The sequence below is a fragment of the Glycine max genome, chromosome 3 (genome assembly GCF_000004515.6).
Source record: "Glycine max cultivar Williams 82 chromosome 3, Glycine_max_v4.0, whole genome shotgun sequence".
In the NCBI taxonomy this organism is placed as follows: Eukaryota; Viridiplantae; Streptophyta; class Magnoliopsida; order Fabales; family Fabaceae; genus Glycine; species Glycine max.
Window position 1 is genome coordinate 31619977 of NC_016090.4, and position 15208 is coordinate 31635184.

Consider the following 15208-nt stretch of genomic DNA (forward strand, 5'->3'; position numbering starts at 1 on the left):
CATATAATTAGGAGTTTACCTTAATTAACTACTATATAATCCATGCTCGACATAAGAGCAACAACAGAATACACTTTTATGCCCTTGAGTGGCAATCTCTAACCCTAATAGACTAACCCTATTCTTAAACAAGAATTTAAGCAAAGAAAAGGTTGTGTAAATAATTGTGATATAATCAACATTTCTTGAAATAACCATGTGTCGCAAGTTAAAACTTCAATTATAGTATGTAATCAACATATACTATATCATACTATATCTAATTACATATTATAAAGAGCTCAATAGATCTTGATTATGTCCATAAGTCCATTCAATCGGATATAGCATGTATTCAACATATACTCACACAATCGCAGGTTAAAACTTCAAATATAGTACTAACTACATGGTTGAAAGATAGAACAAAAAGGCAAGAAGTCTTACCCCCACATTGCAGTTTCTGCAAAACATTTTTATTCTAAAAAATCATTAGCTTAACATTGTTGGGTTTAACAAAGTGAATGTAGTGCGACTTAGTACAATATGAGTTTAAAGTAGTGCTTATAATCTTTGCAACAAGAAAATTGATGGATTTACAAACTTCATGGGTTAAGAAAGAAAAAAAAAATCATGTGTCTTTAAATAATGAGGAATGAAAAAAAAAACCCTTAAACCAGAAACCTGTTGTATTTGGGAACATGTTATTACCAAATGAAGCACCAACTTTTGGAGGATATCATTCATTTGATCCCATAAGCCATTAATTGGGATTGGTTTGGGGTAATGACAAAAATGAATTTGAATAATTTTTTTAGCAGAGAATAGGCTTCACTACACCAATGTTGCAACATAGTTCTTGAGCTAGTCCTTTTGAAGACTCTTTTCCAACAACAAAAGTATATGCTTTAGATACTACCCCTGGTTTAATTGAAATGTTCACTCTCTTAGAAGAATCTTAAGTTGATTGAGTAAATGAAGTTGTGTCTTTTGTGACACTTTGTGCTAAAATATCCCTCAAAACTTGTGTTGATTCTCCTTATACTTGTGTCTTAGAAGAAAATGTTTTCACTTGTCCAAGAATCTCATCTAAAGAAATCAGCTACTATAGTTGTAAAAGGTGAGTCAAAGAGTACTCTTCCAATGTTGTTTCAAATATCTTGTGTTTTTTCTTGGTTGTTCTTGTTGAAAAATATCATTGTCATTACTTGGCTTTTCCATTATATATCATAGACATTCATTGGTAAGAAGCAATTGGGAGTAGGAGCATTAATCTCATCTACTCTTGTCTGTGGGATAACCGTGGGTAGTGTATTTACATACTCGAAAACAAGACAATGTTTCATGTTCACATAAAGTAAATGAAAAATAGATAAATAAATAATGAACACAACCCCGATTGTAGACCAATTATTTATTTATTTTTCATATGCTTTTTTTTAACCTTAAACACTATCTTGCTCAAGAGTCTACAAGCACACTACCCAGGGTAATCCACACTACTACAAAAGTAAGATTCAACATCGTTAAATCTAAGTCGGTTATGAAAAAACCGATGTAGTAAAGCTTGCGATGGCATTTTTGAAATTAAACCAAACTTTTATAAAGCGTTAACGACGATTTTCATTAACCGCCTTTGTTTGTAAGCCTATTACTATGGTTTTTAGAAAATCGCTTTTGTTTGTAGCCTACTACTACGGTCTGTTTTTGAAAACAGCCTTTGCCTCATATTTATAATTACTTCAATTTTTTATTTTCAGTCTGGAACTCATACGCGCATGCTTCTTCACCCTACCCTGACCTCCGCACATCTCACCCTCGCCCTTCACCCTGCTGTGAGCTCCACAATCTGCCACAACCTCCTTTGTGACCTCCGATACTTGCCGCAAGCTCATCGTGGACATTCCCTCTATTGCAGTAAGTACCAATAACCTAAAATCAAAATCTTTTGTTTAAGCTGCCTTTGGGCATTGTGCATTTTGTTTTGCTATGTTCCTCACTTAAAATCAACGACCGATGTAGAATGTCTAGCAGTCTACATCGGTTATTAGAACGACCGATGTTGAATGTTTCATCGTGGGGTAGGAATCTACGACGGTTCAGGATATACCCGATGTAGAATGATGACTTTCTACATCGGTATTCATTCTAAGACGGGTTTGGCGACCAACCCGTCTTAAAATTGGCAGATTTCTACATCGGTTGTCCTAATAACCGATGTAGAATGTCAAAATTTAACATCGGTCACTCAACCGTTGTTGTGTTTCAACGACACTGGGCTACAACGACGCGTGATAATTGATGTAGAAAGGCGTCGATAACCGATGTAGAAAGCCTATTTTCTAGTAGTGCCAACAAGCAAGAACAAATGAGATGAATGCGCCAACCTCCAATTGCTACTTGCCAATTAATGTTTGTAACATAATAGTAAAGCCATGTAATGACACTACAAAAAAAATGTTAAATAATGGAGGTTATTTTGCGGAGGTTTTAGAAACCTCCTTAATTTATTAAAAACTACAATTTTTTGTGCTTAATTGGCGCAGGTTTATAACCTCTGCTAATTAAATATTATTTTTCCACTCTTTTCTCTTTAAAATAAAATAAATCATGTTTTTTTCCCGGCAAAAAAAAAAATCGTCTCAAAAAAATCACAAAACCCCTAAAAAAAAAATTCCCTCTCAAAAAAATCACAAAATCCCTCCAAAAAAAATTTCCCTCTCAAAAAAATCACAAAACCCCTAAAAAAAAATTCCCTCTCAAAAAAATCACAAAACCTCTCTTTCAGTCACAGCTTCCTATTTCTCTTCATTAAAGATCTCCAAAACCCCTCTCCTCAAATTACCCCTAAAATTTCTCTCGGTTTCTCGTTCCAGATTTTTCTTTTCTTCTCTCGCTTCCCAAAACCCCTCTCTTCAAAGGTACTTCCTCTCTTTGTTCCAAGGTCCGTTGTTGTTTTCTTATTTTTGTTTTAATTAATCGAATCATCATCTTCGTTTTCTTTTTTCTTCTTTTTATGTATATATTCGGACAAAATCAATACACACTTGATACAAGCATGTGTTTTGCTTGCAGGGTATACAGCGAGACGAAGAAATTCGAAGGATTCAAAAAGAAAATAAGGCCAAGTATTGCGCAGTTATCTTCGAAAGCATTATTTTTATTTTATTTTAATATATCTTATCTTCTGGCATATGTGTGTCTGGGCATCATTGATCACCGTCGAAGATTTTACTTTGCCATTTTTTTATACCTTCAAATTTTTGTGTGTTCAGTTTTTGATTTTAGTGCTGTACGTTGCCGAGAATGATTTGGAACTAAGATTCTGGCATTCGCCTAATCCATGGCGCTTTCAGTTTTCGATTTGGAACTAAGATTCTGGTTTCCCTTTCTTTATTTCTTTCTTTCCCTTTCTTTATTTCTTTCTTTCCCTTTCACCTACAAACCTTCCTTCTCTTCACCATCCTTCACCTACTACCAGCTATTCTCGTACCTGATTCTAATTTTTAATTCAGTTTTTTTTTCTTTTTTAATTATTATTATGATTTTTTCTGTTCTTTGAATCGTGTTGGTGTGTACTGTTTGCTGTTCTGCTTTACCCAAGCCTAAGCCTTTGGTTTTTGACCCATCTTTGGTCATTTTTAATTATTTCTGGACTTTTTTATTTTATTTTTTATTTCCAAATAAAATTACAATTCACTGAATTGGTTGTCTTGAAACTTGAGAGTTTAGACTGCTTATTTCTAGGATTAGATGAGGAGTCAGTAGTTGGCAATTAATCCAAATCAGTATTTCCATTCCTTAGGATGAACGTGCAATCGACCTTTCCTTTTACTGGGTGGTATTATATAGTGAAGCAACTGATAAATTTAAATGACAAAAAATATATGTTTTTAATCTTGTTTAACACAAACATTTGAATTATTGATCCCAAACTAAGACAAAGTGAGAAGCGGTGAGAATGACAGCCAAGGCTGACTCCTGTTCAAAAAGATATGCCCGATTTGCCACATAGACATGCATGTTTATTTAATAAATAAAGTAATTTGTAAAAAGAAATTATAAAAATTATTAAAGTCATCATTTTCCCTGAGAATGTATTGGTGATTATGTGGTCCTCCATCACGCACGTACGGTAGCTGGCATGGGATATCCCGAGAGATAAGACTACTTTGAAATATGTGTGTGACAGGAAAACACAATTAAAATGTGATTCGGCAAAAATTTAGTTCTCTATATATCTATGTTTGCTTTCTTTATGAACTGAAGAATGAATTTCACAACATCCAAATGACTATCACAATTGGCATTCAGAAATTGACTAACCATACTTATAATAAAGGTGATATCAGGTTTGGTGATGATGAGATAGTTAAGTTTGCCTACCAGGCGTAATACATGCTGATCAGCATAGTGTAAGATGCCTTTATATATATACATATTAAGTAAAACAGCGGAAGCTATAGTAATTTGGTATTAAATTTTGAATAAGAGAAATTATCAGTTACTACACCTGAGAACTGAAATTCATTATAGATTCCAGCAAACCACTCTGCTAGTGTGTTTAGGAAAAGTTGGTGATTGAGAATTGGCATGATCTTAATGACTTGACGATTCCTCGTGACCAATATCCTTCATGATGTATTCTTTATGACACAAACTTTCAGTTCTGTTATTGCTGCAGTGATGCTCACTCTTATAAATCTGTTTATAGCATTTCCCTCCTTACAAAGTGGGATGAATTTTGTCAATTGTATTTCTACTAATAATTAACATTTGAGAGTGAGAGAGAAGCGTGAAGACTTGTTTTTAAAAAAGAATAATTATGAGTTTCTTTTTTTTTCTTATTCTTTTCTTCTTCATTCCTTTCTTTCCCTTGCTTATTTATGATTAACATATATGATTTTCTTTTCTTTTAATTAACTTAGTGATTGAGAGAAAATAATGTCATCAAATGACTCCATCCATCTCGTACTTCCAATTTTACTTTTTTTAAATTTTTTAATTATAGTATTGATATAAAGTATTACTATGTCCAATATAATAACTAATTTTATTAGGACCTATAGTGTAAAGAATATAGATATACCATTTTCAAATAATTTGTTCCAACTTTAAATATTTTTTCTTTTTACAAATTATAAAAGTAACCCTATTTGAACTTGATAAGAACACAAAAGTTAGAAAAACTCATTTGGAACTTATAAGCATATACTTTTATTGCTTAATTGAATGTCAAGTAACTCCCATTGGAATTAGCATATACTTTTGATTCCATTTGGCATTGATGCAAGCAATTTCAGCTTGGATTTGTAGCACACTTGCTCCAAAAAATAAGTGGTTAATTTGATTTTTCTTTTTTGGCTATTAAGGTCATATATATATATAATACTAACTTGTCGTATATAATACTAACTTAATTTCCTTATTTTTTTTAAAGCTTGTAGCTGAAGTTCTTGAGAGGTGCTGAAATTGGTTAGGCAATAGCAAAAGACATATTCCCCTGCTTTCATTTACTGGAAGTTCAAAGGTACTTCATCTCTCTCTTATTTTGATTAAACATTGTAATCTTTATTTTTATGTGTTTACAATGTACATTACATTTTCATGATAGTATTTTTATGTTACGACCTCTATTAGTTAGCTAACAAGTGTAATTTATTATAATTTTTTGTAATTCATTTTTTTTGTTGGTTCCATTGGTTTTTATTCTAAATACCTATTCTTATTTTATAACATATATGGTAGTAGCTGTAACATAAAAATTGGTATTGAATCTTAGGTTATGCTTCTTCCCCCACCAATTATTCTTTTAGTTAGAATAATTATTATAGTTTTTCTTCTTAATTTATATTATAATTTATATTATTCTTAATTTATAGTTTTTTAATACAAATTATACTATGTTATATTATCATAGTGTGATAAATTATTTTAATAAAATTATTTAGGTATCTTTTGTAATGGATAAGTCATGGATTTCAAAGGCCCGAAACTCAATTGATTACTCCATTGGTTTGAGTAAATTCTTAGATTTTGCTTTTAAGAATGGAGTTGTAGGAGAAACGATTCGATGTCCATGTCCAAAATGTGGATTTATGAAATGGCAAAATAGAGACATAGTTGAAGATCACTTGCTATATAAACCATTTCCTCAAAACTATGTTATATGGGATCTTCATGGTGAAAAGCAAGCATTAGAATCTTCTCAAGTGGAAGATGTTTTCCAAGATAGTGGTGTTCAACCTCAAAACCCAATGGAAATGATGATCAATGACGCATTTGAACAATATAGGCAACATGACCCTAATGTAGGTGCATCACAACCATTAAATGAAGATGAAATAGTAAATGATGAACCAAGAGAAGATCATAATGGCTTTTATGAGCTTCTAAATGATGGGAGCCAAACATTGTATGAAGGAAGCAAGTACACAAAACTAGAATTTATAATCAAATTATATCATATAAAAGTTTTGTGTGGATTAAGCAACAAGGCAATGACTATGATATTGGATTTGTTAAATGACGCATTTGAAAAAGCAAAGTTTCCTCCTTCTATTTATGAGGCAAAGAAAATTATTAACAAGCTTGGTCTTAATTATAAAAAGATAGATGCTTGTCCAAAACATTGCATGTTGTATTTGGGAGATGATGAAAAAAGTTTGGATGCTTGTAAGCATTGTGGTACATCTAGATGGAAACCCAACAAGAAGAAGAAAATAGCTGCAAAGGTTTTACGTTACTTTCCATTGAAACCAAGATTGCAAAGATTGTTCACATGTCGTAAGACTACAAAAGATATGAGATGGCATGTTTTGGAAGACAATAAAGATGGGTTGTTAAGGCATCCAAGAGATGGAGAGGCATGGAAGACATTTGATTTAATCCATCCTGAGTTTTCTTCAGATCCTCGAAATGTTCACTTAGGCCTTGCTACTGATGGTTTTAATCCTGCTAGGACCTTGAGTTCTACCTATAGCATCTGGCCAGTTTTCTTAATTCCATATAATCTTCCACCTTGGATATGTATGAACCACACTTCCTTCATTCTATCAATGATCATTCCAGGCAAGCAATCTCCTGGAAATAACATAGATGTGTACCTAAAGCCCCTTGTAGAGGAGTTACATGAGTTATGGAGTGGTGTGGACACCTATGACTCATCCTTAAATGAAAATTTTAGAATGCGAGCAGCTCTTATGTGGACAATTAGTGACTTTCCTGGCTTAGGCATCTTATCTGGTTGGAACATACACACAGGATTGGCTTGCCCAACTTGCAATTTAGATGCAGAACCTTGTTGCCTTCGAAATTGTAACAAGTGGTGTTTTATGGGGCATCGTTGTTTTCTAAGTAGAAATCATAAATTTAGATTGAACCGTGTTCGCTTTGATGGAAGCATAGAAGAACGAAACCCACCATTAAAATTATCTGGATCTGACATTTTTTGACAAGTGGAACATATTAATACTACATTTGGAATTGGAGCTATTCAAAATGGAACAAGAAAAAGATCTAGACAAGAAGTCACACAGTGGAATAAAAGAAGCATATTCTTTGAACTTCCATATTGGGAGTCTAACTTGTTACGACATAATCTAGATTTTATGCATATTGAAAAAAATGTATGCGACAATGTCATGTATACATTGCTCCATGAGAAGGATAAATCAAAAGACAACCTTAATGCTCGAAAAGACTTAAAAGAAATGGGCTTAAGGCCTGATCTTTGGCCAGATGATAATGGAAAGTATCACCTTGCTTTGTTTTCAATAGCACGTGGTACCAAAAAGTTATTTTTGAAAACTTTGAAGACTATTACAGTACCAGATGGTTACTCAAGTAACATTTCCAGATGTATTGATGAGAAACTTAATAAAATATATGGGTTAAAAAGTCACGATTGCCATATTATTATGGAACAATTGCTACCACTAGCAATTCGTAACTTGTTGCCAGACCATGTGACTTCTGTCTTAGTGGAGTTCTGTTCTTTTTTTAGAATACTTTGTGGTAAAACTTTAAATCTTCCAGAACTTCAGTTGCTCCAAGATCGCATTGTGGTTACACTATGCCACTTAGAAATGTTATTCCCTCCATCATTCTTCACAGTTATGGTTCATTTAACTGTTCATCTTATAGAGGAAGCAAAACTTGGAGGCCCAGTGCATTATCGATATATGTATCCAGTAGAGAGGTAAAGATTTAAATAATTTAAATTTATGATGTTATATTACAAATATCTTACTTGTACACTCTTTAATTGTTAGTTATTTCTATAGGGAATTAGGTCACTTAAAATCCTTTGTGAGAAACAAGGCACAACCTGAAGGATCCATAGCTGAGGGGTATTTAACTTAAGAGTCTCTTACCTTTTGTTCTCGGTACATTGAAGATATCGAGACAAGGTTCAATAGACCTAAACGTGTTTGTGATAACCCAATTGATAATGAGACTTTTTTTGTGTCCTCTATCTTCTCACAAATTGGAAAACCAGTAGGAGCTTGTTCAATGTTCACTTTAACTCCAATGCAAAAATTGCAAGCTCATCGATATGTGCTCCTTAATTGCACTATAGTCACACCATTTGTGGAGTAAGTAAAGTGACATAAACTTTTATTATACTACTTATAAATAATAGTCATGTGTATTGATTATAATAATTAATTTATGTAGTGAATTTAGAGAATTCATAAAAAGGAGTTCAAGAGGAAGAAGACCTTCGTCTACAGAGATAGAGAAAAAAGTCAATAAAGAGTTTGTTGATTGGTTTAGAAAGCGGGTGAGTAATCATTTAGTGGATATGGATTTTTTTACCGTCTTTGTTTCAAACTCTAACTTCCAATTTTTTTAGATTATGAATCCAGATACAATGAATGAAATGTCTACTGATCTAAAGTTTTTAGCACGAGGACCCTTGGACAATGCAACAAGATTTACTGCATATAATATTAATGGGTTCAAATTTCGAACCTTGGCTCGAGAAGAAGGATTAAAAACACAAAACAGTGGTGTTTTCTTAACATCTAACACATCATGTGTTTCAAGTAGTGTTGATGGCAACTTAAGGCAAGCAGATTTACCTTATTATGGGAAGTTGGAAGATATCATTGAGATTAACTACTATGGTCGATTCTCTGTTATTCTTTTTAAATGTAAATGGGCTGATACTACACGAGATAGAGGGTATAAAAAGGATTGTTGGAATTTTAATTGTGTTAACTTTGATAGATTGATTCATATTGGTGATCGTGAAGAACATGAACCATACATTGAAGCATCTCAAGCACAAATGGTGTATTATGTAGATGATGTAGTCAATGAAGGATGGAGTGTTGTTGTACACATAAAGCCAAGAGATTTATATGACATGGGAGAAGAAGTAGAAGAAAATGCATATGAAAATGAGCCATACCAAGAGCAACAACTTGAACAATTTTCTAGGCTTGATGATCAATATGTACAATTGGCTACAAACCATCTAAATGATGATATAGTTGATTGAATTGTAACTCCTAAAATAGTAAGAAATTCACACTTGCCTAAATATGTTGATATAGTTGTATCTTATTTCTTCCCCACCAAGTGATTCCACACAAGCTCCTGAAGTCCCAACTGGTAATGTCCCTCTTTCTCATGTATCAACATCTGAAGATCCACAAGAAGATGAAATAACTAGACGTCATGTAGGGTGTGAGTCTACACACTGTTGGACTGTTGAGGCAATAGGTATACAAGTATCGTATTCCATTTTCATCCCGGTAATTATCATCATATGATATAGTTGATTGAATTGTAACTCCTAAAATAGTAAGAAATTCACACTTGCCTAAATATGTTGATATAGTTGTATCTTATTTCTTCCCCACCAAGTGATTCCACACAAGCTCCTGAAGTCCCAACTGGTAATGTCCCTCTTTCTCATGTATCAACATCTGAAGATCCACAAGAAGATGAAATAACTAGACGTCATGTTGGGTGTGAGTCTACACACTGTTGGACTGTTGAGGCAATAGGTATACAAGTATTGTATTTTATTTTTATTTTTGTAATTATCATCATATGAAGTATATTACATTTTCTTATTGAGAAATTCTTTTATTGTTAAAGACTCTGAAGAAATGATCAAGAAGATTAAGGTGAAAGTTAGGGGAGTCAATAGCTTACCTAGGGAGTTACGCATCATTGTGAATTTTGATGACCAAGGCCAAGCAATTGGTGAAACACAAGCCTTGCTTGTAGGATTTCTTGGAACACTAGCAGCTGATTGCAAATTATTTCCTATGGATTATGATAGATGGTCTGGACCTTCAGGCGTACCTAAAGCTTATTTTGATGATTGCTTTGAAACAATTTTAAAGGTATGTCAATTAGTTATATATAACTTTTTATATCTACACCACTTAGAAACCCTATCTTTACTATTTTTCATATATATATATATATATATATATATATATATATATATATATATATTATTTTGCATATGATATATTTGATAAAAAAATTTTAGCCTCGATTTTATTTTAAGATTAATGAAGCTGGATTTTATTTTAAGATTAATGAAGCTGGTGCAAAACGGTATTGCAAATTAAGTATGAGAAGAAAATGGGCTGCAAATAGGCAAAGCTTATGGAATGAATTCAACGATCCAACCAAAACAAGAGATGAAATCATAAAAAATGTGCTGATAGGCATAGATAAAGATCAATGGGCTCGTTTTGTTCATTATCGTTATAAACCATCAACATTGGTACAATTAGATTGTTTTAATTATTGAATTGTTTTTATAGCTAATTATATGATTACTATTACAAGTTGTAAACTTGAAATTGCTTTGCATATAGGAACTTTGTAGGAGAAATAAAGAAATTCGAAGCAAGCAAGTTATTCCACACACTGGTGGATTCAAAGCTAATCCTAGAAGAAGAAATGAGTTGGTAATGACACTAAATGTTAACTTTTACTAATTAAAGAAGTTCAATGTTTACTTACTCTTTATTTATCTTAGTTGTTAGAAACTGGGAAGCTACCAAGTCGTGGACAATTATATATTGAAACTCATAAAAGGAAAGATGGATCATTTGTAAATGAAGCAGCAAAGACTATAGCGGTATGTTTTTCTTTAGTAACATTGTTTTCAAGGATTGTGCTTAATCTTAAAACTTTTGTAATTCCTTTTATTACATGTTTGCAGGAACAAATTGAAGTAGGATTGACTCAAAGCATAGTTGATGAATCTAAAGTTTCTCCTCTTGATGTTGTTGGTAGAGTGTTAGGGTTAGAGCACTCTGGGAGAGTGCGATGCATGGGATTAGGAGTTGTTCCTTCTAATACAATCAGGAACACAAGACTTTGAGCTTCTAGTCTGAGCTCTTCTTCATCTGGTGTTGCCTTTCCATCTTCAAACCAATGGCAAGAGAAATACAACAATTTAGAATCAGCTTTTAAGGCCTACATGATAATGAATGAAGGAAGGATCCCTGAAGAATTAGCTAGTTATTTCACTCCTGATCAAACACATGTAAGTAATTAATATGCATACATCATTATGTATATGTGAGGTATCCTAAAACTTGTTAGTATAATACACAATGTACTCTTAAAACTGTTTTGCATATGTCTATAGTTTATTAATTTATTCACGCATATTAGTTAGGAAATATATTTTGTAATTGGTACGTGTGTTTATTAAGCTAATTAATTTATAGTTTTGTAGATAGATTTTATAGTTAATCAACAATATTAAGGTAGAATTTTATTCATTTTGGCTAGCTCTTAATACTCTTTATCTCAAGTTAGGTCTTTAAGTAAACATACATGACCAAGGTAATAACCATGCATAAGTTTAGAATATTAAAACAATTGTTTAGAATTGATTATTTTTATGATGGTCATTATGATTTAGTATGTGTGATACACCCTTGTATATAGTATATGTGACTAAGTGTTTTTTCTTTTCTTATTTCAGCCAAATGATGCTTCAAGTGTTCCTAATACACCTTTGGATGCAAGAGGATCTTCTGGTGCTAGCAACCCTTAGTTTGCTTATAATGTATTTTGGATTTAAAGTTTAGTACAATACTAATATTACTTTGTTATGGATTTTATGTCATACTTTGATTTACAATTGAAATTTGAATTATAAATCTTTGAACTATATGCTATTATTTTGGTTATTGAAATATAATTTCTACGTCCTCATTATGAGTTTTTTTATTACATTTTTTTATCGATATCATAAGAAAATGAAAAATTATAATACATGTAGATTATGAAACTAAAATGAGAATACAAAATCATTATATACCAGAAAATAAGGAGAATTAGAAAATCAATTGTAAAACATCTATTGCTAGCATAATTTTAAAAAAACCCCTCCATAGTATAGTTTTAAAACCTCTTTTAATAAACCTCCGCATTTAGCATAGGTTTAAAACCTCCTACAAAAAACCTACATATTTAGTGTAAGTATAAAAACCTCTTCCAATAAACCTCCACAGTTAGCGTAGGTTTAAAAATCTCTTTTAAAAAATCTCCACAGTTAGCGTAGGTTTAAAACCTCTACAAAAAAACCTCTGCAAAATGTTCTCGATACCAGAGGTTTTTGAAAACCGCCGCTAATTGCTTGTGGCGAATCTAACTGCGGAGGTTTTTGAAAACCTCCGTAATTTATTTTGCGGAGGGTAAAAACCTCCACTAAATGAAAAAATAACCTCCATTATTTAACAGATTTGTTGTAGTGTGACAATGATTTTTTTTCAACAAGATCAACAAAGGTAAAAAAAACACGACATTTGAAATAACAATAGAAAAGGACTCTTTGTCAAATGTATTGCAACTAGAGCAACCAATTTTTTTAGATGAGATTCTTGGACAAGTGTAAACACTATCTTTTAAAACCCAAGTAGAAGGAGAATCAAAGCAAATTTTAAGGGATATTTTAGCATAAAGTGTCACAAAAAACTTAACTTCAATTATTCAATTAACCTTAAATTCATATAAGAGAGTGAAAATTTCAATTACACAAGGGGTGCTATCTAGACCATCTACTTTCACTATTGGAGAAGGGACTTCAAAAGGACTAGCTTCAGAACTAAGAGACAACATTGGTGTACTAAAGTTTTTTCTTAACTCAAAAACTGTTTAATTTTCTAGTTTTTCACTCCACAAGTTGGTGCTTCATTTGGTAATATCATGTTTCCTAATACAACAAGAAACTAAGTCACTCAATTTTGACAAAATACCTAATAAATTTAACCATTGAAACTAGTTACAGTTACAATTACAATAAGATAAACATGACAAGGTGTATATTGTTCTCCTATGAAGTTTTTTGCCTTTCATCTCAAACTTAGTTTAAACTTGATGACATGGGGTAGTTGTGGGCAAAATCAATCAAAATACAAGCAATTATCTATTCTAACAAAAAGTATTAAATAAAATACCAACATTGATACATACTATAGCATGAGAACCTTTTTCTATCAATCGATAGCAAAATCTAATGGAATCCACACTACAACAAAAAGGGCTTTAACATCGGTTTTGGAGGAGTTTCAACATCGATTTCTAGAATTGATGTTGGAACGACCATTGTTAAAAGTAGACATTTTCAACATTGATTTTAAAATTGATGTTGAAAATCATTATCTACATGGATTCTGGTTAAAACCGATGTAAAAATGTGATCAAAATTGTGTATTCTAAAGTGGTTTCTACATCGATTCTAAAAAAAACGATGTTAAAAGTCGTATACAACATCAGTTTTTGGAAAAATTGATGTTGAATGTGTTTACCACATCATTTTAGGCCAAACCCGATATTGTAAAGACACTTTCTACATTGGTTTTACACCAACTAATGTTGTGTTTTGCAAAAAAATAAAAAAAAGATATAATACTATACTCTTACTAAGATAATTTCAAGCATACGAATATATAATAATAAAAAATTTACATTGGAGCACTTGATCCTTTAATTACAAAATTGATAGATGCATAAATAGGAAATACATTGGATATAATAGGAACTAAAGAATTATATCTAGAGAGAGAACAAGAGACTTGCATACAATTGATAGATGGAAATTACTTACTCATCTTCAATAGGAAAATCAGGGGATTCCATGGAAAGATTTTTCTCCTAAAAAAAGAATGGTTCAGATAATAAGCAGTAGAATGACAATTCTAGATTATCTCACATCAATCTAGGACCTTTAAAAACAATTTTACTTCTACTTTCCTTCACCTCTAAAGTTTGATTCAGTTAGAAGACTCGAAACAAACACAACTACTTCATAAAATAGATCAGGTAAATAAAACTCACTTTTCAGCCAAATCCCTATATTTATCAGCATCCATATTTTCAATTTCTACATCTTCCTCCAATTTAAATGTTGTGCCAACTTTCTCATAAATCTGGAGGGGGCAAAAACATAGTTAAGCTCCACATTATTAGTTTTATGAAAATTAAAGGCCTCAACATTAAATTGATAACAAGGAACCTCAAAGATATACTTACACGAGCAAGACTTTTGCAATGTCCACACCAAGCAAAATCCCAAAATTTATTAGATTTAGTCGTATGAGGGTTTTCCCAATACAGTGTGCAATGTAAACTAAGTTTTACCAAATTTTAGTTCAAAACAAAATAAAGATGAAAATATAAACAATACGAAAATTATTACAAAAATAACTCAATTTTTAGTCCCTATATGTCCTTATTAGTACACATTGGTCCTTGTTAATTATGGCATATAGGGACTAAAACTTAAGAAACGAAGTAACAAGGATCAATGTGTACTAATAAGGGTGTATAGTTATTGGCCATAAAGATAGATTCCTAAATGAATGTCACCTATAGGAAATTTAACCTATCTTTTAAAGAATCATGTGCTACTAAAATGAAGTTACTAAAGGAAAATCCAAAAGTAAATCAACATATTGAAAACAAGAAAGAAACTATTAAAGAGTTACAATTAGTACCATGAAAATCTTCAATCAACACACCATAATATTACCATAAACATCATACATGTATTTGGACGACTAAATGAGAAAGAGTTACTGCAGTGACAGGAAGATCAAGGCAATTTTCCCTTACCAAGTTGTTCCTTCTATTCTAGACACTCCTTTGCAGCTAGAGGAACTAGCTTGTTCCCACTAATTTCAGCATTCGAGTGAACAACTTGAGCACATGTATTGTTAGGGCACTTAGCTATTTG

General features: G+C 32.0%; 1 protein-coding gene and 3 long non-coding RNA genes across 4 annotated transcripts; all 4 read left to right on the forward strand.

Moving 5' to 3' along the window:
* Positions 1 to 5942: 5942 nt before the first annotated feature.
* Positions 5943 to 7433, forward strand: LOC102666958 (uncharacterized). The gene has a single exon (XM_006577556.1). It carries the CDS (start codon positions 5943 to 5945, stop codon positions 7431 to 7433), a length of 1491 nt encoding a protein of 496 aa, XP_006577619.1.
* A 1045-nt stretch (positions 7434 to 8478) lies between these two features.
* On the forward strand, positions 8479 to 8996 carry LOC102660545 (uncharacterized). The gene is made up of 3 exons (XR_413567.4): positions 8479 to 8576; positions 8659 to 8764; positions 8837 to 8996. It is a non-coding gene; the product is annotated as an uncharacterized lncRNA (long non-coding RNA).
* Positions 8997 to 10891: 1895 nt separating this feature from the next.
* LOC100817477 (uncharacterized) lies at positions 10892 to 11318 on the forward strand. Its single transcript, XR_005890845.1, has 3 exons — positions 10892 to 10922; positions 10994 to 11095; positions 11180 to 11318. It is a non-coding gene; the product is annotated as an uncharacterized lncRNA (long non-coding RNA).
* Positions 11319 to 11409: 91 nt separating this feature from the next.
* On the forward strand, positions 11410 to 12113 carry LOC121174636 (uncharacterized). The gene is made up of 2 exons (XR_005890846.1): positions 11410 to 11506; positions 11954 to 12113. It is a non-coding gene; the product is annotated as an uncharacterized lncRNA (long non-coding RNA).
* The last annotated feature ends 3095 nt before the right edge of the window (positions 12114 to 15208 follow it).